The sequence below is a fragment of the Pituophis catenifer genome, unplaced genomic scaffold, assembly GCF_029215685.1.
Source record: "Pituophis catenifer annectens isolate HBS135680 unplaced genomic scaffold, rPitCat1.0.hap2 SCAF_6, whole genome shotgun sequence".
NCBI classification, from domain to species: domain Eukaryota; kingdom Metazoa; phylum Chordata; class Lepidosauria; order Squamata; family Colubridae; genus Pituophis; species Pituophis catenifer.
Genome location: NW_027256886.1, coordinates 99773665 through 99801647, shown reverse-complemented (window position 1 = coordinate 99801647; position 27983 = coordinate 99773665). Strand labels below are relative to the sequence as shown.

The 27983-nt window shown below is 39.6% G+C and overlaps 1 protein-coding gene across 3 annotated transcripts in view; it reads right to left on the bottom strand.

The window, feature by feature from the left end:
* The window catches only part of NRG3 (neuregulin 3), a 601472-nt gene that overhangs the window by 116114 nt on the left and 457375 nt on the right, over positions 1-27983 (bottom strand). For 2 of the 3 annotated variants that reach the window (XM_070945189.1, XM_070945187.1), the window contains exon 3: positions 13442-13515. In XM_070945189.1, coding sequence (XP_070801290.1) covers positions 13442-13515 — 74 coding nt within the window. Of the gene's footprint in view, positions 1-13439; positions 13516-27983 lie in introns of all 3 variants that reach the window. The other variant, XM_070945188.1, reaches the window with a different exon arrangement.

Here is a 27983-nt window from a genome sequence, read left to right as displayed (position 1 = left end):
ATCAAACTGCTGGCAGTGGGCAGAGTCAGCCTGCAATGCTGCATTCTAGCCACTGTGACAACATGGCTCATATAAGCCAAGATACGCTCACAGGTTTCACATGTCCCGATACACCAACCAAGTCCTCCTTATTTGCTTCTGCCAGGATTCTTTCAACGTTACTCTGATCTAAAAGAGCTTAATTTAGCTTGACATTTCTTTTAAGCCAAAAAATCAGTGGCAACTGTATTCCTAGGCTGCCTTCAACTTTGTTTCCTATATGCGAAGTTTCTTCTCTGATTCACCATCTGAACGGTGAATCAGAAGTATAGAAGTTTTGCTTCTATAGCTAATGCTATAGAAGCAAAACTAAGACTAAACCAAAATTCCAAATTCAGACACAATTAAGCAAAAACAACAACAACAACAACCCACCCGTTTATTGCTTGTTAAGGATTCAGATAATCTGTAAGATTTATCCAGGACTACACATACGGCAAAAATCCTGTCAATCATAGGTGACAGCAAGGAGCTAGAGCTTTCTTTATCAGTTTGTTGCCATTTAGCAAAGTTTGAATCTATCAAGATATCAAGAAAGGTGGATTGTCCATGCTTGGAATTCACCTCAAGAATTATTATACAACTTGGGATCTATGCTTTGGGGGATCTGACAACATTTGATATCCCCCTTCCACAGTTAAAGAGGATTTATCTATGTTTTGTTCACAAGATAAATGTCATGGTTAGTATTGTGTTGTTTCATTAACACCTCTCTCTCTCTCTCTCTCTCTCTCTCTCTCTCTCTCTCTCTCTCTCTCTCTCTCTCTCTCTCTCTCTCTCTCTCTCTCTCTCTCTCATCTTTCTATCTATCTATCTATCTATCTATCTATCTATCTATCTATCTATCCTATCATTAGCTATCATCCAACCATCCATCCATCCATCCATCCATCCATCCATCCATCCATCCACCCACATATGCTTTTAGTAATTCAGTTCAATACATGAAGATATTAAGAGAAAAAGAAAAACATAAACCATTGTGTTTGTGTGTTTGTGTATGTGTAAGTACGCAATATCCTGGAGATACCTTGGTAGATTATTTGTTCCCACCATCATTACTCTTTAGAGTGAGATATGCCATCCTTCATTCAGCACTTTTATTTGGAAGCAAACATAAAATCTGTTGGCAAGACGGATTCTATCCTTCACGTGTTCTTACATGGCTGTTTCTACTGGGACATTAAAAGCAATTTTATTTTTTCCTAGTTATCCTGTGATCCAGGCAGTAAAGTGAATGTTACATTTCTTTTATCAAATAAGAAAATTCTTATTGTGAATGATGTGGGGAAAGTTTTGTACAGCAACTATGGATATCAGCAAACAACTGATTACTGGATTCCATGAATAATTATTTGGGCCTCTTTTGTTAATTTTCACTTACTTGTTATTCATTACAAGATCTTTCATTTTATGGCTTGCTACTAATTTCTGGCCCCACTTAAATACATCTCCTCCCTCCCTCCCTCCCTCCCTTCCTTTTTATCAAATGTTTTGTTTGAACAGTAGTTTCAAATCCATCTTAAACTAGAAGGCTACCGTACTAAGGTAAAGAGAGGGATTGGGGGGTGTGCAGAAGAAGCAGGCTCAGATCTCCAGACTCTTGTGAATCTCATTAAGAACCTTTTAGAGAAGTGGAGATCCCTCATCATAATAATCTCACTGTTGTAAGGATAAGATGATTTGACAGCTATGTGCTACCAAATGTGCTTTTGATGTTATTTTTACTCATTTGTTATTTTTACTCATGTAAGCAGCACTTCATACCCATCAAAAGTTTATTGTACTGTTTAAATGAGCCAGTTGAAACACCTGAGATTTTCTATGCATAGTGTGTGTGTGTGTGTGTTTGTGTTTGTGCGCGCACACACACACACACACTATTCTATTCTAAAATATTCTATTTTTAAGTGGAGAGATGGCAGAATATGAGATCCATCAAGTAGGCATGGAAAAGAAATACAACACTGAACTCCATAGAAGAAAAATGCCACAACGAATTGAAACCAACTCCAACACAGCATGGATGCCTCACAAATGCTGATGTTGATGTTTATCTCTCCATGCTCAAAACACAACCATAAAAAATGAAGGATGTTTCAAAATGTTGTGCCTAAAGAGGAGTATACATTTGGAAAAGGTACATACAAAATCATTGCTTTGAAAGTAGTTCCAATTTAATACCTGCTTTTAGTATTGAGGCCTTGTCAATATGTTCCCATTAATTTGTTTTAAGTGTGTGATTCATCATGGTTTTATTTAGGGTTATTAAGCGCATAACCTTTCTTATAGTTAATGTTTCAGTTGTGACTGATATCTATCATAGCATTTGTTTGTTTGTTTGCTTGTTTATTAAATCTATATGTGGCCCATTTCACTCCGCAAAGTGACTGTATACAATAGATAGATAGATGATAGATGGGATAAGTAGATGATAAATACTTGACAGATGACTGATAGATGATAGATAGATATATAGAGATGATATAGATGACAAATAAATAGATTATGAATACAGGATAGATGACTGATAGATAGATGACAGAAAGACAGAATACACAAACACACATTGCAAGGCAATCAAACTGGTGTTGAGGAGATCAACCCTGACTGCTCTTTAGAAGGCCAGATCCTGAAGATGAAACCGAAATACTTTGGCCACCTAATGAGAAGGAAGGACTCACTGGAGAAGAGCCTAATGAGGGAAAAAATTAAAGGCAAAAGAAGAAGGGGACAGCAGAGAATGAGGTGGCTGGATGGAGTCACTGAAGCAGTAGACGTGAGCTTAAATGGACTCTGGAGGATGGTAGAGGACAGGAAGGCCGGGACGTTGTCCATGGGGTTGCAATGGGTCGGTCACAACTTCGCAACTAACAACAATACATATACATATACATATACATATACATATACATATACATATACATATACATATACATATACATATACATATACATATACATATACATATACATATACATATACATATACATATACATATACATATACATATACATAGAGATGACAGATAGATGATAGATAGATTTGAGGGGCTGCCACAGAGAGGAGGGGGTCAAGCTATTCTCCAAAGCACCTGAAGGCCAGACAAGGAATAATGGATGGAAACTGATCAAGGAGAGATTCAACTGAGAAATAAGGAGAAATTTTCTGACAGTGAGAACAATCAACCCATGGAAAAAAAGTTGCTTTTGAAAGTTGTGGGAGCTTCATCACTGGAAGTTTTCAAGTAGAGACTGGACTGCCATCTATCAGAAATGGTGTAGGGTCTCCTGCTTGGGTGGAAGGTTGGACTAGATGACCTACAAGATCAACTCTGTTATTCTGTTTGACCTGTTAGATGACTGTTAGATAAATAGATAGTTATGGATGGATGGATGAGTAGGCAGATAGCTAGCTAGCTAGATTATTTATTTATTTAGCGTATGGTTGGTCACACTTCATTTTTACAGGTTAAAAACAATTAAAACAATAAAAAAGCAGTAAGAAAACCTAAAAGGAAAATAGAAATAACATTTCAAAGTTTAATGTTGAGTTTGGAGATCCAGTCAGTAGCTGCTGTTGTTATGCAGAGGAAGTCCCTAGAATCTCCTGGATACCTTCTGTTAGGGCATTCCCTCACTATATGCTGGATAGTCTCTCGAGGGGCCCCGCAATCACATTGTGCTGAAGGTGTCTTTCCCCATTTATACAGGGAGTCAGCACACACCCCATGAGTTGTTCTAATTCTATTATATGTCACCCATATGTGTCGGGATAGGCTAAATCCTGGAGGTATACTACTAGGACTGATATGCTCGGAGACATCTTGGGGGGAACAGCTATTCCACGCCTCCATCCACTTTTGTGTGGTGTTCTGATGATCGGCCATCAACTTATGTGCTGTCAAAAAAACCTGTTTGTGTGGCAGGATGGCGTTAAAACTGACAAAGCCAGACAACCAAGCTGTGGGGGGGGGGGCTCCCTCATTTACAAATCACATGAACAAGTTTTGAGCTTGCAGATGCAGAAGAATGGCTTTAAAGACCTAAAGGAATTTGTTTTGGAGGAGATGGCAAGACATGATGAGATTGTGAACCAGAATCTTGAAAAATTTAGACAGGAAATTAAAGAGTTGGTACAACAAAAGTATGATAACCTGAAACGATATATTGTAACAGCTTTGAAAAGCTTTTCAGAAATAATTATTTTATTTATTTGTTTCCATTTCTATACCGCCCTTCTCCAAATAGGACTCAGGGTGGTGAACAGCCAAAGTAAAAAACAGAGCATACAAAAATTAAAAAACAGTATTAAAATAATTAAATATTTTGGCCATAAATTAAAACAACCCAATTTAAAATCAATTTAAAATTTAACTCAAGCCAGCCCAGGTAGTTGAAATAAATAGGTTTTCAGGGCCCGACGAAAAATCCGGAGGTCTGTTATTGTACGTAACTCTTGGGGGAGGTTGTTCCAGAGGGTGGGTGCCATCACAGAGAAGGCTCTCCTCCTGGAGGTCGCCAGCCGACATTGTCTGGCAGACGGCACTCTGAGGAGGCCCACTCTGTGCGAGCGTACTGGCCGGTGGGAGGCTATTGGTGGCAGAAGGCGGTCTTGTAAGTATAATTATAGTAATTATAAAGATGGATAAAGATATCAACTTAGAAATAGAGTCTAAAATGAAGGAAGCTGATTATAAGATTCATAATCTGGATAATAAAATACAAAGAATTGAAAATGACTTGACAATGATTCAAGAAAATAGCTCAGAAGTAGAGTCTAAAATAAAGGAAGCTGATCACAAGACTTACAATGCAGATAATATAAAACAAAGGATTGAAAATGAAGTCATAATGATGCAATTCAGATCCATGGAATTTGCGGTCAGAATGAGGGGAATACAGGAAAATAACAGAGATGATTTGAGAAAGATGTCTGCTGAAGTTCTGGCTGTGATTTTAAAGGTTAGTCCTGAAGAGGTATCCTGTAAGATTGATAAGGCCTACAGAGAAAATTCTTGGGTGGCAAAGCAAAGACAGTTGCCTAGAGATGTGGTGATTTACTTTACTGATAAAGGAATAAGAAACAATATTGTGCAAAAGTCTTTTAACTCCACTCTAGAAATGAATGGAAGGAAGATTTGGATATATAAAGAGCTGCCTCCAAGATGTTAAAAGATAGAAAGGACTTTGGATTTTTGGTGACTGAGCTAAAGAAACAAAACATCCCATTTAGGTGGGATGCTCCACTTGGTATAATATTGAGATATCAAGGAGAAAGATATCAACTAAATACTGTTGAAAAAGCGGAAGAATTTTACTACAAGGTTTTTAAAATGGACCTAACATCTCCACATATGTCATCAGTGTTAGGAACACAGGAGGGGGATAAAGAAAAGCAAAATGAACAAGAGATTGAAACTCAGGCTAAGCAGATGGAGATGGAGGTAATGGAAAAACAACAAGTTACAGAGGCCTTTTTGGATGAGCCGCTTTTGGATTCTCCTTCAGAGGCTATAGCTGGGTCACCTATAAATATAAGAGAGGCGGCTTTGGATTTCGATTTGATGTCTTATCAAGTTACAGACCAGCATGTAATTCAATCAGCTGATATACAAGTCCAAGAAAGGCAACCAGGATGGAGATCTAAACCACAAGTTAAGAAAAGAAGAAGCAGGTTCTACAAAACTAAAAAAATTTAAACTAAACAAAAAAAATTTTTTCTTTTTCTTTAGCCAACAGACTAATGCCAGTTACTTAAGTACAGACTTATACTATTTTGAGAAAAATAACAGATCTCTGCAGTGCTGGTGTTTTTGGGATGTGGAAGATGGCCTCTGATTGAGCGGATTGGAACTTTCTATTTTGGACTCTTTGGAAAATGGATTACGTATATGTTGAGTTATAAGGCAAGAGAACTATGGAATTGGGGCATGCAGAAGATCTGGTTGTTACCCTAATGTGGTGGTTGGAATTAATAATCTAGACAAAAGACATTACAGAAGATACTATATGGAATATAAATATAAAGTCACTCGGGTGGTTTTTTATATACAGAAACACTTATAATTGATGGGGGCAGATGGTAATTGAAGATACTGAATATAGTGTTGGAAGCAGAACTTGATGTTACCCTAACATGGGCGATGGAATTAATAATCTAGTTGAAAGACATTACAGAAGATACTATATGGATTACAAACTTAAAGTCATTTGAGGATTTTATTTATATATGGAAATATCTTTTAGTGGTGTGGGCAGAAGAACAAAGATATTAAAAATATTATGTATGGTAGACCTGTAGGAAAGTGGGTGGAGATAGGTTAGGTTACTGATTGTTTAGTTTAGGAAAAGGGATGTTATGTTCAGATATTAATATACGTAAAAGATTTGAATTAAGAGATATATGTATGGGGGTGGAGGAAATGGGTAGATTATGAGTTGAATAAATGCCAAATTAGGATTTATTATATAATTTTACAGCTGAATGTTGCTCTGAAATGTATAGTATAGGGGGGATATAATAATAATGTTAGAAAGAAATGGTTAGCATATGGGGGGGTGTTGTAAAAGGATGGTAAAGTATTATATAATGTGATATCAATTTGGATTTTATTTTGGAGAAGCCATGGGGGGAGGGGAGGGGGAGGGGGGTTAGGGAGGAGGGGGAAAAAAGGGGGAAAAATCTGTATTTGAAAAACTTTTTCAATAATAAAAAAAAAGATTGGTGGATTTCTTGACTTTAATCGGCATCTTAAGAGATCAGGAATGTATCCATGTACGGGTAGAGAGGAATTTAATAGGATCTTACTATACTCCCGAATGAGAGCTTCTTGTCGTCGTAAGTGCGGGGGGAGTATGTGACTAAGAACTGGTAACCAGTAACTAGGTGTAGATTTTATGCACCCAGTAATTAGCCTCATCGTATGGTTAAGTTGAACATCAATAAGTCCTGTATGTGAGCTGTTTATCCATACAGGTGCCCAGTATTCCGCTGCAGAGTAGCAAAGCCCGAGGGCTGCACATCGGAGAGTTGGGGCTGAAGCTCCCCAAGTTGTTCCACATAGCTTTTGTAGGGTGTTATTTCTGCTGTTAAGCTTGGCAGCCATATTCTGGATATGTTTCTTAAAGGACAGGGTCCTGTCTAAGGTGACCCCTAGGCATTTTGGTGTTGCCTCGTATGGGATCAGTTTGTTATTTAGGTATACATTGAGTTCTCTTTTTGCCAATTTGTTGTTGAGATGAAAACATGATGTAACTGTTTTACTTACACTTGGGATTAACCTCCATTGGTGGAAGTATGTGCTCAAAGTTGTAAGGTCGGCTGTAAGTACGCCTTCTGTAGCTTCGATGTCCTTGTGGCTATATGCTAATGCCAGGTCATCAGCATAAGAGAACTTTTTTGATATCGTGGGTGGTATATCAGAAATGTATAGATTAAATAGATAGATAGATAGATAGATAGATAGATAGATAGATAGATAGATAGATAGAAAGGAAGAAAGAAAAAGAGGGCTGTGAAAATATTTACAGACCCCTCGCATCCTGGACATAAATTGTTTCAACTCCTACCCTCAAAACGACGCTATGGAGCACTGTACACCAGAACAACTAGACACCAGAACAGTTTTTTCTCGATCACCATCACTCTGCTAAACAAATAATTCCCTCAACACTGTCAAACTATTTACTAATTCTGCACTACTATTAATCTTCTCATCGTTCCCACCACCCATCTCCTCCCACTTATGACTGTATGACTATAATTTTGTTGCTTGTATCCTTACGATTTATATTGATGTTGTTTCCTGATTGCTTATTTGTATACTATGACTATCATTAAGTGTTGTACCTTATGATTCTTGATAAATGTATCTTTTCTTTTATGTACATTGAGAGCATATGAACCAAGACAAATTCCTTGTGTGTCCAATCACACTTGGCCAATAAAGAATTCTATTCTATTCTATTCTATTCTATTCTATTCTATTCTATTCTATTCTATTCGAGAGAGAGGGAGAGAAAGAGAGAGAGAGAGAGAGAGAGAGAGAGAGAGAGAGAGAGAGAGAGAGAGAGAGAGAGAGAGAGAGAGAGAGAGAGAATGTGTGTGTGCATTCACTGGCCAATTTTGCCAGTAGCATACAATACAAATGTCATATCCAGTGGCATATGAATTATTATGTTTTAGTACTATAGTGTGTATGTATATATATATATATACATACATACATACATACATACATACATACATACATACATACATACATATATATATATATATAACATTTTAAAAAGGTTTAACATTCCTGTTTGGGCTAACAGGAATGGGTGCTCAGCTCTGCATGGGAAGGACAGGTACAGATTATTATGTTTTGTATATTTATGTCAGCCTCATGCTGCTTGCTTGCTTTCGGTTGCCAGTAATGGGAGGGGGGAGGTATTGATGGTATTTGGGAGGGGGGAGACATGAGCTGGTGGAGACATCTCGGAAAAGGGAGAGAGATTCTTGCTGTTTCTTTAGCAGCTGCAGAGAAGAACTGATAACTGCCAAGGTCAACCATTCCGGCATACCAGATAGATGGGGCCACCTAAAGAAGTATCGCCCATGACACCTTGGGGAGATGTGGATTGGACATTTGCCTTGGGACTGTGGTGGGAGGGATATGGGGGATGTATTCAATATGTAGTTTTTGTGCCTATTGCCTCAGACTTTGCTTTTCTCCCGCTGCATTCAGTTCATACTCAGTAAAAGTACCTTTCTCTATAAACACGGAGTTGGGGTTTTTCATTCTTGAGCTTTGAACGGAGGCAAGCCTGACAATTTATCTGAAAACTTGCTGAAAACTTGGAGAGCAAAGAGAATACTAAAGTCTGTGACCCACCTTAACTTTTTCAGTTATATTAAGACAGGATGTTTACCAGCCATTCTATGACAAAACATTGCTGTCAGTTTTTATATATGCGCTATTTCGATGACTGCAACAACAATATAATTTTGTTATTTGTTAGAAAGAGGTCATTAGAGCACTTACAGTATAAAAAGCTGACTCTTTCAAACCTCTGTTTTCAAAATTGAAACCTGAAAATAACTAATGTCATTTAAGACAATATAAAGTAACATTTGTGAGAACTATTAACACCTTATCTGACCATTCAGGACACTTTCGTAGTAATCCCAAAATGGCCTCTATTACTTGTGTTTATTTCCTGGGTCTTCAAGAATGACAGCTGCTTAAACATTCAACTTTCTTGCTTTCAGGCAAGAAAATCCATTCTGACAAGTTCTTGGAATAATTTTAGCTTGTCCATCTGGGCAAAAGAGGACATGACCTTATTAAACACAGCAAGCACAAGACTGGCCATAAGACATGGTCGTATGTTTATACTAACACAAGGAAGGAACCAGGAAGAAACAATTCTAACAAAATCTCTTGGCTTTCCAAACAAGGGTCAAAACTGACTGTGTAGCCTGGCATGGGGGTGGGGGTGGGGGACACAGGGACCCACACAGCTACAGGAAGAAAAAGGGGAAGGAGAAGTGGAAAGGGAGGAAAAGAAGGAAGGAAGGAAGGAAGGAAGGAAGGAAGGAAGGAAGGAAGGAAGGAAGGAAGGAAGGAAGGAAGGAAGGAAGGAAGAAATTCAGAATTTCCAAATTGCACTTCTTAAGACAGAAGAAGCCTCTAAGATGAAAAAGAAGGTAGGTAGGTATAGTGGATCACAGAGATGGGCTGGAAGAAGGTATGGGCAGCCTTTGGGAAAACAAACCCCCCAAACAGGAAAGGGTGATAAAGAAACTCAAGACTGCCCCATCTTCACTTTCTTTAGACTAAGAAAAAGGAAAAGAGACACACTGCATGTCTTTAAAGGTTTAATTATGTGTACATCAATAAAGTTAGAGTGCTGGTATTTCCAGCAGTGTCTGTTTCCTAACCTGGTCTATTTTTAAGGGCTGATAGCAGGAGATTGCATCACATAGTAATGTCTGTTACACATATCTGAGTGAAGCCTGGATAACAATAGGTGATATTTTTATCACAAACTTTTTCTTTAATGCCTTTGTATGTCCCAAAGCTGTCAAAGGAAACCACACTGAACTGAGAATTTGGGGCTTTATAATCCTTTGACACCTGGAAGGAATGGAAAAGAGGAAGGCTTCAAGTGAAGATGTTTTTCCTGAGCTTGTCCTGAATCTGTCCTTTAATAAACCCCATAATACTCTTTGAGTCTGTGTACAATATTTCACTTGATGTCTGCCCATTTTTAAAAAGGAAACACTTCCAGCCCTTCTCACCATTTGTAAATACTGCAGTCCCTAAATGACATCTTTAATGGAATTGGTCTCGGTAGCAAGCTTTAAAATATTTACTTCATTTCCTATGAAACATCGTAAGTTTCAGTTCAGCTGAACTTGTTTCCAGCATGGAGTAAAGAAAACGTAGACGAAGCTTTGCCATTTTGTCCAGAGAAAGCAACATTTGCAAAATCTTGCGTATCTCGGAGAAAGCCTCTCTTGGGTGCCCTGAGGTGATCTCCACTTTCTCCAATGCTAGAAATAGCCTAATTTTATCCATAATTCTGACACAGTTCTGAATAGAGCTCCAACCCAAAGTTTTTATGGATAAACGTAGATTTCATTTATTTAAGATAAGATAAAATGAGAAGCAGAGAAGGGAAGGGAAGAGAAATCTGTTGTTACTCGATCAGCCCCCTCCATTGCGCTGTTCCCCCACTGGGGTCCCAAGCCACGTCTTTGGGCCCTTACGAAAAGTTGGGAGGGTTGGGGCCAACCTCACACCAGGGAGGGAGATGTTCCAGAGGGCAGGAGCCCCAGCAGAAAAGGCCCTCCACCTGGACCCCGCCAGTCGGAATCATCGGGCTGACGGGACCCGCAGCAGGCCTCCTCTGCCGGCACGAGTGGGGCGGGCCAACCCCAGTGGGGTAAGATGATCCCTCAAGTAACCTTGGACCCATGCTGTGAATTAGATCTGAAGCTGTGGGTTCCAGTACAGGTTACCTACCAAAAGGAATCTTCTAAGACTTTAGAGCAATCAAGTGATACTTTGATATTTTGAATGCTTGGATCATCGTATGCATGGTGACTCCAGAACTGGATAAGCCTAATGTTGCTTCTTCATCAAGGTTATTACTTTCTTACATGGTTCTACCTTGAGGAAAAGATACTTTTCATTTATGTGTGCAGTCAGACATGTGTTCATTCTAAAAAACAAACAAACAATGGAAAAGCAGGCTCGTGTGTCGCCTCGTTTGACAACAATTATTAATGTTAATAATTAGACTGGAGGAAAACCATGCCAAATTAAAAAGCAACAGCCAGAATAACAATGTAATAAAATAACCAGGTGTTCTTTATCATTGTTGTCCCAATAATCCTTGCAAACAGAGCAAAGGGCAGTATTAAAAATAAACCACAAAGAACATGTAACAGTTGTTTGCAAAAGAAAAAACTCTGACATTCAAGCAATATATAGAATTTATAGAATCTCATAGCAAGGATAAATTGATGCTGATTTGCAACATATCACACAGACAAGGATATGTGTTTGTGTAAGAGAGAGAGATTATGAAAAACACAATGGTCCTGGGGAATTGTTGCAATAGGAAAAATGTTGACAACAGAATATTTTTCAGCTTCATTTGACATATGACAAGTTGCCTATGATCTATGAATAACTGAAATAAGTTTATAAAAACAAATTTCAGAGGAGCCAATAGACAAACATACTTTGTTAGGTCCCAAAGGTGCTTTTTCAAAAGGCAACTGGACTTTCTTTGTTTTTCCTTGAAGATGTTCTCATCCAAGAAGCTTCTTCTGATCCAAGAAGTCTAGGTCTTCAAAAGCAAAATGTCTTTAAGGAAAAACAAAGTCCAGTTGCCTCTTGAAAAGGCACCTTTGGGACAACCATGACCTGGATGACTAAGAATCTCCATACAGACTTCATTAGGCCAACTCAAATCTGCATTTCATTGGTCTGAAACACTATCCTCACTTTCCATGTTGGGGAGCAATCACCACAAAGGCGCTTTTCAAATAAACTATGCCCAACACAATTTTTTAAATTCAACAATGGTAGAATCTTCTCAGTGAAGTCTCAGACCCAGTTTTGATGGTCAACTATGTGCATTCTTCTTTAGCAAATTTAATTTTAATTTTAGATAACTGATTTGGGGGTCACTGAATCCTAAACCACGGTTAATCAGTGACCCATTTTTAAAAATATTTTAGCAATGTATGAAGATTCTTGCTTTGATGTTTCAAAGAGTTGGCCCTTGGTTTTCTTTAAAGAGGATTTTCTTTGACTGAAAATCGTACTCTGCAAAAAGAACTTCTTTTTTAGACCCTTATTTGAAAACTACAAAAACATTGGTGCACCCAGGAGAAACAATCGGATTTATTTCGTGGAATGAGCCTGCATATCACCAGTAAGACTGGACTCTTTGTTTCAAAGGTCAAAACGAAATTTGGTTCTCCTTGTACCTATTTCCATTTTTGAATCAGCTTTATGTATTTGATTTGATCAATTCATTTAATCAATCAAATTTTCTTTTTCTTCTTTTAAAGGGACATAAATGGGACTCAAATTTTGCTGTCAATTTGGTATATAATGATTCAGAAGAATGTCCCTCTTGTAACTCTTTTATTACAAAATTTTGTTTTCTTTGAATCTATTTTTTTTTTAATTTGATTTATATGCTGCCCTTCTCCGGAGACTCAGGGCGGCTTACAATGCGTTAAGCAATAGCCTTCATACTTTTGTATATTTATACAAAGTCAGCTTATTGCCCCCACAAACTGGGTCCTCATTTCACCTACCTTAGAAAGGATGGAAGGCTGAGTCAACCTTGAGCCTTGGAGAGATTCGAACCAGCAGTAAATTGCAGGCAGCTGTGTTAATAACAGGGTGCGTAGACCTCTGTACTAAAATGGCTCTTTGAATTTTATTTGAATTTTTGAATCAGTTTTCTATGTCTGATACAGTCCATTGACTTAATCGATCAAGTTTTCTTCTTCTTCTTCTAAAGGGACATAAATATTCACATGGGACTAAACTTTTGCAATTCAGACTCAGAAGACTGAGTCATCTTGCAACTCTTTTTCCTCCCTGGAAGCCTAGTTTAGAGGAGGAGGAGGAGGAGGAGGAGGAGGAGGAGGAGGAGGAGGAGGAGGAGGAGGAGGAGGAGGAGGAGGAGGAGGAGGAGGAGGAGGAGGAGGAGGAGGAGGAGCCCTCTCCCATTACACCAAACACTTCGCAAGGACTTAAGAGTGAGATGGGATGAGACCTTGACATTCAGTGAAAGGTCACATTTTCATGGCAAATGTAACCTCTGGCAAGCAATAAAGACAGAAGAAGTGGGGGGGGGAGAGAAAAGAAAAGAAGACATACTTGGATCTGACAAGATGGAGTCGGTTTTCGGCAAAAATTGGTCACAGCGGACTCCTTGGTAGCCTTCTTTGCACCTGAGAAAAATGGAAGAAATGACAAACATACGCATGCGGTAATAACAAGCTAATTTCAAAACATCATTTGAATGGAAATCTTGTTCATAATGCACATAATTGTTCATAATGTTCACCCACCTCTGGAGGTTGTGGGTGCTCCAAAACTGGAATTTTTAAAGAAGAGATTGGACAACCGTTTGTCTGAAAAGGTATAGGGCTTCCTCCTTCAGCAGGAGGTTGGACAAAAGACCTCCCAGGTCTCTTCCAGCTCTGTTCTTCTGTTATTGTGTTATGTGTCAAGGGAGTCCACCCATTCATAACTAACGGAAGGCTCAGGGGCAATTATTTCCCAATTTTCTATTCCACTAACAGTTTCTGATGAACCAAATGCATTGTTCTAGGGTGCACATGGTTCAAGTTGTTTTTATTTGGCTACTTTAATTATATCTGAGACCTACACCTAGTTTTACTCACCTGACCTACAATGTAGGGCTTCATTCGGTGTGGTGGATAGATAGGTGGGTTTGGCCTGCAGAAGGACACCCATACAATCAATTGGAAGAAGTGTTGAGGTGGTACTCAGGCTAATAAGCATGCCTTTGAAAAGCAGCCGTGCACCTCTCCTAACAGCACGAGCAATCAACCAGTGGAAAGGCTTCCCTTCATTAGTCACTGCCCCATTCACTGGAGGCTTTCAAAAAGAGACCGGACAACCATTTAACTGAAATGGTATAGGGTATCCTGCTCGAGCAGGGGTTGGATTAGAAGACCTCCGAGGTCCCTTCCAACTCTGCTCTTCTGTGTTATTCTATGCATGTAGAAATAAGTTTATATTGCAGGGGGAAAAACCAATATATATGGGATATCTGTATTCCAGGGAAATTTCTCTGCTACATCTCATATCTTCTGGTATAAATGCTAAAACCTTTTAAAAAAAAAAAAAAAAAAAAAAAAACACCTTTCCATAACCCATCAAGGTTTCTCAGAACAAAATAATGTGTTAGGGCGTTATTTAACAAAGCCATCAATGACATTACTCTTATTCAGACAATTTAAGACCTAAGATCTTTTTGATAAGATTATTTATAAAAACAAGCAATGAATTCTCAGTGTTATTCTTTGGTAAACAGTTATCTTTTGTAAAAGACCATCAAGCAATTTTTAATGAGCAGGGATATAAATCAGAATTCACTACAATATTGATCGATGATGGTAATTAAGGGCAGAGGAATGCAGAGTTGTCAATTCATGAGTAACCAGCTACTGCAGTCTTGGAGTTGGTCTATATCAGGAAATTGCAAACCTGGGTTGAAAAATGAGGAATCCTAAACATTCCCTTCTTTTCTCTATGTCACTTTCCCTTTCTATTTCGTAATATGGATGGAGTCTTCTCCCACAATTTCTCCTACCAACCAAACCAAGATAATTTTGTGAAAATCATGGGAAACCAGGTCCAATCAGATCTAAAGAACTCTTCTGTACCCTAGTGGTTACAGAATTGCTATTACTTGAATTTCATCTGGACACAACCTGGATTAACTAATCTACAGACATATTATGATCATCATCTTAGCCTAGACAAATAGAAAGAGACATTTGGCAGATGGCAAACTGAAGGCATGGAACATCGCATCTCCGTATAATATCCAGAGAATCAAAAGTAAGACATAAATACATATACAAGAAATAAACTTGTATTCAAGATGATGTAGGGAAAGGATGAAGGCTGTAGTTTAACTATCCATTTGGCAATACACAACGTTCATGACAGACATGACATAAGCACTGAGCATTGCCCGTGTTGATTTTCTGCTCGAGACATGGACGTCTAAAGAGTCTGAAGGTAACTTTTGGGAAAGATGTAATGCATGCTACACATAGCTTAGAAATATGTAGGTAAAGGCAAAGGTTCCCCTTGCACATATGTGCTAGTCATTCCTGACTCTAGGGGACGGTGCTCATCTCCGTTTCAAAGCTGAAGACCCAGGGCTGTCTGAAGACAACTCCATGGTCATGTGGCCGGCATGACTAAATGCCAAAGGCGCATGGAACACTCTTACCTTCCCACCAAAGGTGGTCCCTATTTTTCTACTTGCATTTTTTAATGTGCTTTTGAACTAGCTGGGTTAGCAGAAGCTGGGACAAGTAATGGGAGCTCACCCCATTATCCAGCACTAGGGATTTGAACCACTGAACTGCTGACGTTTCAATCAACAAGTTCAACGTCTTAGCCACTGAGCCACCACGTCCATATATATTTTTATATATATAAACTCTCTCTCTCTCTCTCTCTCTCTCTCTCTCTCTCTCTCTCTCTGTGTGTGTGTGTGTGTGTGTGTGTGTATGTGTGTGTGTGTGTGTGTGTGTGTGTGTGTGTGTGTGTGTCTTCTTAAGTTTTTGCGGGTGTGTGTGTAAAAAGTTAAAATCTCGGGTGTTTTCCTGCATCATTATAAATTTGTTAGTTAAAATGTTTAAAATCCTGGCTAAGATCCCAGCTCAGAATCCTCTAAATTCCCAAACAAAAACCCTTTGTAAGGTCTTTCTATAAAATTTTCAATTTTGTGGCATGTCGCGAAGAGGGGGTTGAGGGGTTTTTTATATAAAGTTTTAATGAATGTCTTAAGGGGTTCCGGGGGGGGGAAGGGTTGGATCAGAAGTAAGGCCGTGGATATGGGGGATAACCCACTAAGGGGAGGGCCAGGTATGGCTGTGGGGCATGGCACGGGGGGTGGGGGCCTGGGGTCAAGGGGGGGGGGCTAAAGCTCATCCAGATAAAGTTTTTACCATCAGTACTGTGGGTGGGAGGGGTAGATATGGCGGGAGCAGGGGGCCATATCGTGTTAGGGGAGCGCCCGCCCGCTGTCTTCGAGCGGTGGAGCGCTCCAGCCCCCAAAGCTCCACTCGTTCTCCAGGTGGCGCAGATCCTCAGGGCCCTGGCCTCCGTCTGATGTTATACAATGCCAGGTCTGTAGTAAATAAAGCCCCCCTCATTTGTGATCTTGTTCAGGAGGGGGGAGCAGACCTGGCAGGTATTACGGAAACCTGGTTGGACCAAGAGGGGGGGTCCCTCTCGTTGAAATGTGCCCACCAGGTTTCCGTGCATTCCATCAGCCGAGGTTGCAGGGTAGGGGCGGGGGAGTAGCGGTTATTATTAATGAAGGTCTGAGACCGAGGGAGGCCACTGTTCCTCAGACGGCCGGCTGTGAATCCCTCCTTGTGAAATGGGGTCACGGGGTTCAGATGGGTTTGCTGATCACGTACCTGGCTCCCTGCCATGTGGCAGCAGTCCTGCCCGAGCTACTCAGCGTCATCGCCGCGGTGGCGGTTGAGACCCCTAGGCTTATGGTCATGGGGGATTTCAACTTGCCATCCGTCGGTGAGGCATCTGAGGTGGCTCGGGAGTTCATGGCTTCCATGACAGCCATGGACCTGACCCAGTTAATTCATGGCCCTACCCACATGGGGGGAAACACGCTAGATCTGGTTTTTGTCTCTGGACAGTGGTTGAGTGATCTCGAGATAGGGGATATAGTCACCGAGCCCTTGTCATGGTCTGATCACTCTCTCCTTCGTCTCGACCTTCGAACCACTACACCCCGCCGCAGGGAGGCGGAGCCGGTAAGATGGTTCCGCCCCAGGCGCCTAATGGAACCTGACAGATTCCAGATGGAGCTTGGGCCATTCCCTGAGGCTCTGGCACATGCCTCGACTGGAGACCTAGTGGTCGCCTGGGATAGGACGGCTGCTGGAGCTCTGGACCGGGTCGTGCCTTTGCGGCCTCTGACCCTGTGCCGATCTCAATTGGCTCCTTGGTTTACCGAGGAGCTGAGGGAGTTGAAGCGCTGGAAAAGACGCCTAGAGAGTAGTTGGAGGGCCAGTCTTTCTGAATCTGACCGGACACTAGTAAGATCCCACATTAGGAATTACTTAGTGGCGATAAAAGCAGCGAAATGTAGCTATTTTGCTGCTCTTATTGTGTCATCAGATAATCGCCCGGCCGCCCTGTTTAGGGTGACCTGCTCCCTGCTCCACCAGGAAGCACAGGAGGACCCCTTGGAGGGTAGAGCCGAGGATTTTGTTCAATATCTGTATGACAAAATCACTCAGATTCGGGAAGATCTGGACTCCGACTGGGTAGTCTCAGGAGGGCAGGTCTTGAGAATGTTATCTGGGATGAGTTTGATCCTGTGACCCCTGAGGACGTGGACAGGATTCTGGGTAGACTGAACACGACCACTTGTTTATTGGACCCGTGTCCTTCCTGGTTAGTGCTGGCTTCTTGGGAGGTGACACGAGGCTGGTTCCAGGGGATTATAAATGCTTCGTTGTGTGAGGGTGTCATTCCTGCCGCCTTGAAAGAGGCAGTAGTGAGGCCTCTCCTCAAGAAGCCTTCCCTGGACCCGGCAATGTTGGTAAATTATCGTCCGGTCTCCAACCTTCGTTTTGTGGCAAAGGTTGTTGAGAGTGTGGTTGCGCAACAGCTCCCCCAGCACCTGGATGAAACGACGTATCTGGATCCGTTCCAGTCGGGCTTCAGGCCCGGGTACAGCACGGAAACGGCATTGGTCACGTTGGTTGATGATCTCTGGAGGGCCCGGGACAGGGGGTGCTCCTCTGTCCTGGTCCTGTTAGATCTCTCAGCGGCTTTTGATACCATCGACCATGGTATCATGCTGCACCGGTTGGAAGAGTTAGGGGTGGGAGGCACTGTGTTGTGGTGGTTCTCCTCCTTTCTCTCTGACCGGTCGCAGTCTGTGTTGACAGGGGGACAGAGGTCGACCCCGAGGCCCCTCATATGTGGGGTGCCGCAAGGGTCGGTCCTCTCGCCTCTCCTGTTCAACATTTATGTGAAGCCGCTGGGTGAGATCATCCATGGTTTCGGGGTGGAGTACCATCAGTACGCTGACAACACCCAGCTGTACATCTCCACCCCGGATCACCCCAACGATGCCCTTGAAGTGATGTCCCAGTGCCTGGAGGCCGTACGGATCTGGATGGGGAGGAACAGGCTCAGGCTCAACCCATCCAAGACCGAGTGGCTGTGGTTTCCGACGTCCCGATATAGTCAGTTGACGCCATCACTGACTATTGGGGGCAAATCATTGACCCCCATGGAGAGGGCTCGCAACTTGGGCGTCCTCCTGGATTCACGGCTGTCTTTAGAAGAGCACTTGATGGCTGTGACTGGGAGGATTTTTCATCAGGTTTGCCTGATTCGCCAGTTGCGTCCCTTTCTGGATCGGGACTCGTTACACACAGTCAGTCATGCCCTCGTCACCTCCCGCCTGGACTATTGCCATGCTCTCTACATGGGGCTCCCCTTGAGGAGCACCGGGAGGCTCCAACTGGCACAGAGTGCGGCCACGCAGGTGGTAATGGGAGTGACATGGCACTCCCATGTAACACCTCTCCTGCGCGAGCTGCACTGGCTCCCGGTGGTCTTCCGGGTGCGCTTCAAGGTTTTGGTTACCACCTTTAAAGCGCTCCATAGCTTAGGACCTGGTTATTTACGGGACCGCCTACTACCACCAATAGCCTCCCACTGGCCAGTACGCTCTCATAGAGAGGGACTCCTCTGGGTGCCGTCAGCCAAACAGTGTCGACTGGCGGTCCCTAGGGGGAGACCCTTCTCTGTGGGGGCACCTACCATCTGGAATGAGCTCCCCCCGGAGATACAGAGGATCCCGGATCTGCGCACCTTCCGCCGCGCTGTGAAGACCTTTTTATTCCATCAGGCAGGCTTGGCCTAATCTCTTCCCTTTTTAAATATGTAAATTTTAATCTGTTTTTAAATTATTGGGATGTTTTAATCTGTCTGGGCCAAAATGATTTAATTTGATTTCATCTGGTTTTTTAATTTTTTGTATCTATGTATTTTATTGGTTGGCTGTTCACCGCCCTGAGTCCTTCGGGAGTACGGCGGTATACAAATTAAATAAATAATAATAATAATAAAATCTGGCTTTAAAAGTGCTGGAGGATCGCCAGCACAACCATCAAAACTACAATCTTTGTCTACTTCAAACCCACAAATATTAACTTTGGAAGCTCTACAGGAATCTTTACAGGAGACTTTTAAGCAACAAACTTCTGTTTTAGAGGGGAAAATTAAGGGAGTGTCTGATGAGACGGCTGAAATTAAGGAGGTCATTCAAACTCGGAATGAAGGAAGGAAATAAGAGAAGACATAGTAATGGCATTTCAGGTCTGGCAAAACACATTGAATTGTTGGATGAAAGAGTAGAAGAAATTAATCAGTCTAATGTGAATTTGGAAAATAAAATGGATGAAGTTCAGACCAAGGTGGATAGGGCAGACGATGAAGTGGTGATGTTACAATATAGAGTGATGGAATTTGCCCTGAGAGTAAGAGGTCTGAGAGAACATAATCAAGAGAATCTGAGAGAGATCTTTGCAGAGGCTTTTGCAAAGATAACTGGAGAGCAACAAGCAGATCTTTCATTGCAAATTGACAAAATATATCATGTTAATTCCTGGTTTGCTAGACAGAATCAATTGCCAAGAGATATTGTGATTTATTTTACAACGAGGAGGACCTGAAATGAAATTTTACAAGCCTTCTATAAAAATAAACTTCAAATGGCAGGACAAAAGGTTTTAGTGCTGAAAGAAATCCCCCCAAAAATGTTGAGAAGCAGAAAGGAGTTTGCTTTTTTGGTGGATGAACTTAGAAATCGACAGATTCAGTTTAGATGGGATGTTCCAGCTGGACTGGTGGTGAATTACATGGGAGAAAGGCATCGCCTTAACACAATTTGGAAGGCAAGAGATTTTTATACTAATGTATTAAAGGCTGGATGCCCATCATCTCCGGAAATGAGGAGAAGAAAAGAAGAGCTGGTAATACAGGGACAGAAGGAAAGTAAACAGCCACAAGCTGCAGGAGAGACCTCACTTATTGAAGAAGATTTATTGCAACTTTTTGGTACTGTTCAACCTTTGGAAGTAGCAGAAAAAAGAGAAGAACCAAAAGATCAAAGACGGACCCGAGCTGCAGCTAAACGAAAAGAACAAGATTTAAAGATACAGCAAACCCAAATGAAAACTCAAGAAGCTACAAAAACAGAAGCAGTGGGAGGAGCAAGGCCAAAGAGAAAAGTGCAGGAGGATCTTCAGCTGGCGCTTCTGAAGCTTCAAGGCCCCAAGAATGGCAACTAAATTTTTGACCTGGAATGTCAATGGTTTAAATTCACCACAAAAGAGAAAGAAAATATTTCACTATTTGAAACAGTTTAAAAATGATGTAATTTGTCTACAAGAAACACATATTAGAGTGACAGACCAAAAATATTTGATAAATTCAAGATTGGGAACACATTTTGTTGCATCTGCTCCAGAGAAGAAAAATGATATAGTTATATACCTAAAGACAGACTTAACAGCCAAACTAATTGAGGCAATTGCTCAAGGAAGATACATTGCAATTGAATTTCTAATAGAAGGAAAGAAAACACTTTTAATTAGAGTATATGCTCCCAAACAACAGCAAGAAAAATTTTACAAGCTTTTGCATACCGAAATAATACAATGGGATTATAAATCGTGTATATTAATGGGTGATTGGAATGGAGTACTGGATACTCAAAAGGACAAAAAAGGATTACTTCAAAATACCCAAAATCAAGCAAGATTGCCTAAATCTTTTTTTGACATGATGGATGATATGGAGCTGAGACTTATCTGGCAGGAACGAAATGTTGAAGAAAAGGATTTTACTTTTTTTTTTTTTGATAGACATCAATCTTTTTCTAGGATTGATTTTATACTAATCACTAATGATTTTTTTTCTAGGGTAAAGAAGACAAAGATATGTTCAAGAATTTTATCTGATCATAGTCCGGTGTGGATGGAATTAGAGTAGGAAAAGGGAGCTAGAAGGTCTTGGAGGCTAAATGAAAATCTGTTTAGATATGAGGAAAATGTGAAAGAATGTAAAAAATAAATGAAAGAATTTTTTGTTATGAATATGCATAAGGGTACATCTATGGAAATGGTTTGGAATGCAAGTAAGGCATATATGAGAGGAACCTTAATACACTTGAATAATAAATATAGACGTAGACAAGAAAAGAAACGAAGGGACTTAGAAGAGGAAATAAAAAAGAAAGAGCAGGCACTCATACTGAATCCAACAGATAAGAAAATAAAGGAAACAATAAATCTGTTGTGAGGGCAGTTCAACATGTTGATGGCAGACCAAGTGGCAACTAATTTACAATATGCTAAACATAATACTTTTTGTAATGTGAATAAACCAGGTAGATGGTTAGCCTACTTGTTAAGGAAAAAACAAAAGCTACGTACCATAGAAAAAATAGAATACAAAGGTAAAGGGGTATATCAACAAAATATGATTAAAAAAGCTTTTTTTAGAATTCTATACAAAGTTATATGCTAGTGATACAATTAAAGACATAGATAGATATTTACAGGAGGAGAATATTCCTGTAGTTACACCAGAGCAAAGGGAAGGATTGAACCAACCAATAACTTTGGAGGAAATTATTTTAGCAATTAAACAGTTAAAAGGGGGTAAAGCTCCAGGCAAGATGGACTGACAGCTGTTTGTTATAAAAATTTGCAGTTAGAAATGGTAGAACCGCTTAAGGAATTATTTAGTAGGATTCAAGCTGGAGGAGATGTACCCCCATCCTGGAGAACAGCTTTTATTTCATTGATTCCAAAGGAGAACCAAGATTGTAGTCAACCTAAAAATTATAGGCCAATATCGCTTTTAAATACTGATTATAAGATTTTTGCTAAAATATTAGCAAATAGGTTAATGGTAGTTATGCAACAAATGATTCATAATGATCAATCTGGATTTATAAGTGGGAGACAAATGAAATGTAATGTAAGACAAATTGTAAACTTATTGGAATATTTGGAAAGAAACAACCAAGTCCCTGCAGTGCTTATTTTTTTGGATGTGGAGAAGGCATTTGATCGACTGAATTGGCAATTTTTATTGAAAATAATAGAAAAGATGCAATTTGGAGAGTATTTTACACAATCTATTAGGGCAATATACCAGAGACAAACAGCACAAATAATAATTAATGGTGGTTTAACAGAAACTTTTAAAATTGAAAAAGGAACAATAATGGTGATAAAGGATACCTTTATCATCATTATTGTTTATTTTAACTTTGGAACTTTTATTGAACAAAATACAAGGGTCAAATAAAATAAAGGGAATTAAAATTAGACATCATGATTATAGACTAAGAGCATTCGCAGATGACTTGGTTGTTACTTTAACTCAACCAGTACAATCAGTTACAGGTTTAATGGATATAATTAGCCAATATGGACAAATGTCTGGATTTAAAATAAACAAACAAAAAACAATAATAATAACTAAAAATATGACAGTAAAGCAAAAAGAAGAACTAGAAAGATTATCAGGATTTGAAATAGTAAAAAAGGTTAAATATTTAGGGGTATATATTACAGCTTCAAATGTAAAATTGTATAAAAATAATTATGAATTGTTATGGCAAAAAATACAGAAAGAGATGGAGAATTGGGGAAAACTACAATTATCTTTATTGGGAAGAATAGCAGCAATAAAAATGAATGTTTTACCTAGGTTTTTATTTTTGTTCCAAATGATACCAATACTCAAGAAAGATGAAAATTTGAGGGAATGGCAGAAGGGTATTAATAATTTTGTTTGGGCAGGGAGAAGACTGAGAATAAAGTTAAAAATAATGCAAAATATACGTGAAAGAGGAGGTCTTAAAATGCCTAATTTAAGATTATACTATGAAGCAGCTGTCCTATCAATAATTAGTGATTGGATTAATTCAACAGAAGAAAGAATATTGAATATTGAAGGATATGATTTGTTATATGATTGGCATGCTTATTTATTATATGATAAGAAGGTGGATAAGACCTTTAAAAGTCATATATTAAGGAATGCCTTGTTACGAGTTTGGAAAAAGTATCAATATAAGTTAAATTATAAGATACCTATATGGGCAATACCCAGACATGCGATAGAGAATATAAGTGTAGAACAAAAGCAAGACATGATTACCTATAAAGAGCTTCTTAAAATGGAAGGGGGTATATTGCAGTTAAAGTCTTTAAATGCATTAAAAGAAGAAAGGATAATTCAAACTTGGTTTCAGTATGGACAGCTGCAAGCTAGATGGAAAGAAGATCAGAGAATTGGTATCATGCAGAACGAGGAAAATTTGGTAAAACAAATTAGAGATCAAGGCCAAATGCATATAAAAAGATTATATAATATATTGATAGAAATAGATTCAGAAACGGAATTAATTAAGGACTGTATGATAAAATGGGCACAAAATATTCAGGAACCAATAATGATGGAAACTTGGGAAAAAATATGGGTTAGAAATGTGAAATTTATGCAAGCACAAAATTTAAGAGAAAATTTTTATAAAATGTTCTATAGATGGCATTTAGATCCTAAAAAGTTAGCTTGTACGTATCCAAATTTGCAATCTAAATGTTGGAGATGTGATTGTGATGATGCCACTCATTATCATATATGGTGGACTTGTAAAAAAGTTAAAGCATTTTGGATTAAAATATGATGGATTATCCAAAATATTCTTAAAAAGAAAATAACGTTTACTCCACAGTTCTTTCTGTTGGGTATAATCACAGATTGTATGGTTATAGAGACTAAATTGATTTTAAATTTAATAACTGCAGCTAGACTTTTGGTGGCACAATATTGGAAGAAGGAAGATCTGCCTACTATTGAAGAATGGACATTAAAAGTAGCGAATTTAGCAGAAATGGCGAAAATTTCAGCTTATTTGAAAGATCATTCACAAGAAAGATATATATCGGAATGGAGAAGATGGATTGATTATATTCAAAACAAATATCGGACTAAAAAGTATCAAATAGCTTATGAATGAATAGAAAAATTAAGAGTATTTATATTTAGTTAAGTAAAGGGAGAGTTAAAGTGTGAAGGGGGGGATAGGAATCCATAGTTAGTTAGCTTAGTTTAGTATATGATTGTTAATTGTTATACCCTGTATTTGTTCTGGGAAGTTCGGGGTGGGTTGGGGGTAAGGAAGGGAGGGGGGGATGGGGAAATATTTGTAAAACTTCTTTTTTTTGTGTGTAAAATCTTTAATAAAAAAAAAGAAAAAAAAGAAAGGATGACAGCACAATCATACTGCCCGCAGACAAAGGCAATGCCACAGTGATAATGAATATGGTGGATTACGACAAAAAGTTACTCGAGCTCCTCCAAGACGTTACATATAAAACCTTAAGTACTGACCCAACCATATATTTAGAAAAAACTACCAAAACCAAGATAAAGACCAGTCCCATAGATAAAGAAGTTCAACAAACAATCATCCCTAGAGAGAAGTCATCGAAAACTCCAAAACTATATGGCCTCCCAAAAATACATAAAGAGGGCATACCTCTCAGACCCATAGTTAGCTCCATAGACTCTCCGCTACAAAACTTGGCTAAGTATTTAGCCAAACAACTACAACCGTTTGCGGAATCGATTGCTTCTTATGTGCAGAACTCATATCATCTCATAGAAATTCTGAGAAACCAACGCATAGAGCAGGGTGACCTACTTGTAAGCTTTGATGTGGTCTCATTATTCACTCAAGTACCCATTATAGAAGCTCTAGCAACGATCAAAAATAAATACCACCCACCAAACCACATCATAAAATTGGCAGAGCATTGCCTTTCTAACACCTAACTTCATGTACGGAGGGCAAAGATATAAACAAATGCAAGGGGCACCAATGGGATCACCGCTCTCCCCAGTTATTGCCAATCTGTTCATGGAGAGATTAGAAATTAAGGCGTTGGAACAAACTACTTATAAACCAAAATTATGGCTCAGATATGTAGATGATACGTTTGAGAATAACCGACCATACACCCGAAGCCAAGCCAATAGACACAGACTGGGATTCCCAACCAATCAGAACGAAGAGGTGGGGCCATCCCAGCAAAGCAGACTACCAGCACCAGATTTGAAATAGTAATGGCAGTTGCTGCAGAAGACCCCTTGCATAAGCCTGATGATGGCAGATGAGATTCTGCCGAAACGTTGCCAAAGTGCTCTCAATCTTACACGGGAGAAGACCCGAATACACCAAGACTTGCATACCTGTACCTGTGAAAATCTACAAACACACACACACACACACATATACAGTATATATATATATATATATATATATATATATATATATATATATATATATATACACAAACTATTATATATTTATATATATAAACTGCTTTGCCTAACAATAATAGAATAAAATGTGGTGTTTCCCACAAGTTGTCAAAGAATGTTTCATAGCATAACACCATCCCTAAAACATGTCACAATGAATGCAATGAGATTTTTCTTTTAATTGCCTGCCCCCCCCCGTGGATATTACTTCCAATCTATATTATTGATGCAATTTAATGAAGAGAAATGATTTGTACCATCCAATGAATTAGAAGGCATCCATTTCAATTCACTGCTTTGATTTGATGATCCAATTCAGACAATTGTTCAATTTAGACATTCAGTTAATTGCCTTCAAACGTCTGAACTGAAGCTTTTCTCAGTGCACAGGTCTTCAGGTGGGTCAGTAAGAAGCAGAAGGCAACCTGAACAGGAACGTAGAAGCCTGAATCAAAGGACAGCTACTTCAGGCTGTTGCAGATCAAGATTTGTTTAGAGCTCCTATGCGCCCTGAAACATTTTTTTTAAAAAAGATTAAATACTCCAGCCAAAATGGAGTACCATATTTTAGGTTTCGAGTCATGCGTATCCAAATGCCACCCTGATAGTGGTACCCTTGACAAATATAAGAACTGTTGCATTCTCCAAGCAGAAACGAGAAATTCCACATTTCTGCTGAGTGAGCATTGCCACGACCAACCCTCTCACAGAAATAAGTAATCCCACTTGAAGAATCCAAATCCAGCAACAATTAGCTTTCCCTTGGCATAGATTATAAGGCTTGCTGATTCACCATGTGTCCAAATGAAGAAATAACTGCCCCCCCCCCCAAATGTCAGCAGTGAGTTGACAGAAATTGGTTATATCCCTTCTTTTAGCCTAGCTCAGAAATGGACAGCTCAGAGCAAAGAAGTCTGTTTTTTCTTGATCCATAGAGAGGCAAACACTGAGTTTCTTTTCTTTTCTCTTTTTATGTTTCTCTTTTCATGTAAAATGCATCCCAGGGAGTACAAATGCCATCCACTCTCTAGAAGGGGAATTTGTAAATAACCGAAATAGCCCCCTTGGGCCATTTGCTCATGGTTCATTTGATCATGTTTGAGAAACCTAACAGATTATGAGCAAGAATTGCATTAACCTTGTGGGACAAGAGTAAACCTACACAATTATTTTAAGCCTCTCTGCCCATTTTTCAGTATTATCCAGATCAACATTACCACCACTGCTTCATTGTTATTGTTGTTATTTTCAGTCAGAATAATGGGGTTATTCTCCCCCTAAATCTATTGGAGAATATTACCATTTAGTGTTATTGAAACTTAGAGATTCAGAAACTTGCTTAGAGCAGAAGCTTCAAAGACATGATACAGCTGCATAAATTGCTTCACTACTGACAAGCTAGAGGGCCCTAGGTATGCAAAAGATCTGCCTACAGTATCTATAGCCATTCTCAGTCATCCAGGTCATGGTTGTCCCAAAGGTGCTTTTTCAAGCCTCAATCATTGAGGCTACTTGGAGGTTTATCTGTGCCCTCAGGGTCACCTCAATATTGCAAATGGGTGTGGAACCCTCTTGGAACTGCTGGAAGGACTGTGTGGCAAGCAGGAGATACAATACAGTCCTTTCAGCAGTTCCAAGAAGGGTCCACACCCATTTGCACTATTCAGGTGACCCTCTCAGAAATCACGATTCAGGTGATGACTCTCAGAAAGAGTACTAATGACCAGATGACTGCAAGGGATATAAATCTTTCCATTCTCCACCATCCAGTCAGAACAGAAGAAGTTTCTTGGATGAGAAGCGAAATGTCTTCAAGGAAAAACAAAGAAAGTCCAGTTGCCTTTTGAAACAACACCTTTGGGATGATCTGCCTATAGTAGGTAGATACTGTGGTAGAAACCAAGTTCTATTTATGGGCCTGCTCCATGGTTAATTTCTAAGCATTCTCCTTGTGCCTTTTCATCTCAGTGGAAGATAGATGTTCTCTTCTTGACCTTGAGACTGAAAGTCATCTCTTCAATGTCTGCTTAATTACTCTTCCTAGCTTGAGAATCTAGTTCCTGTATTCTTATTTTCTGCCCTTGTATCAGGAATGTTTAAGGGGCGGGTGTGAAGCATTCAATCTATTTTAAACCATATAACCAGGAAGGTCCTGACATGATTTCATTACCAGCTCTGTTCCATTTTGCCCATACAGAATCAAAAAAGTAGGCAGCCTAGAAAATATTTCAGCAAAGATGTTCTTAAAATG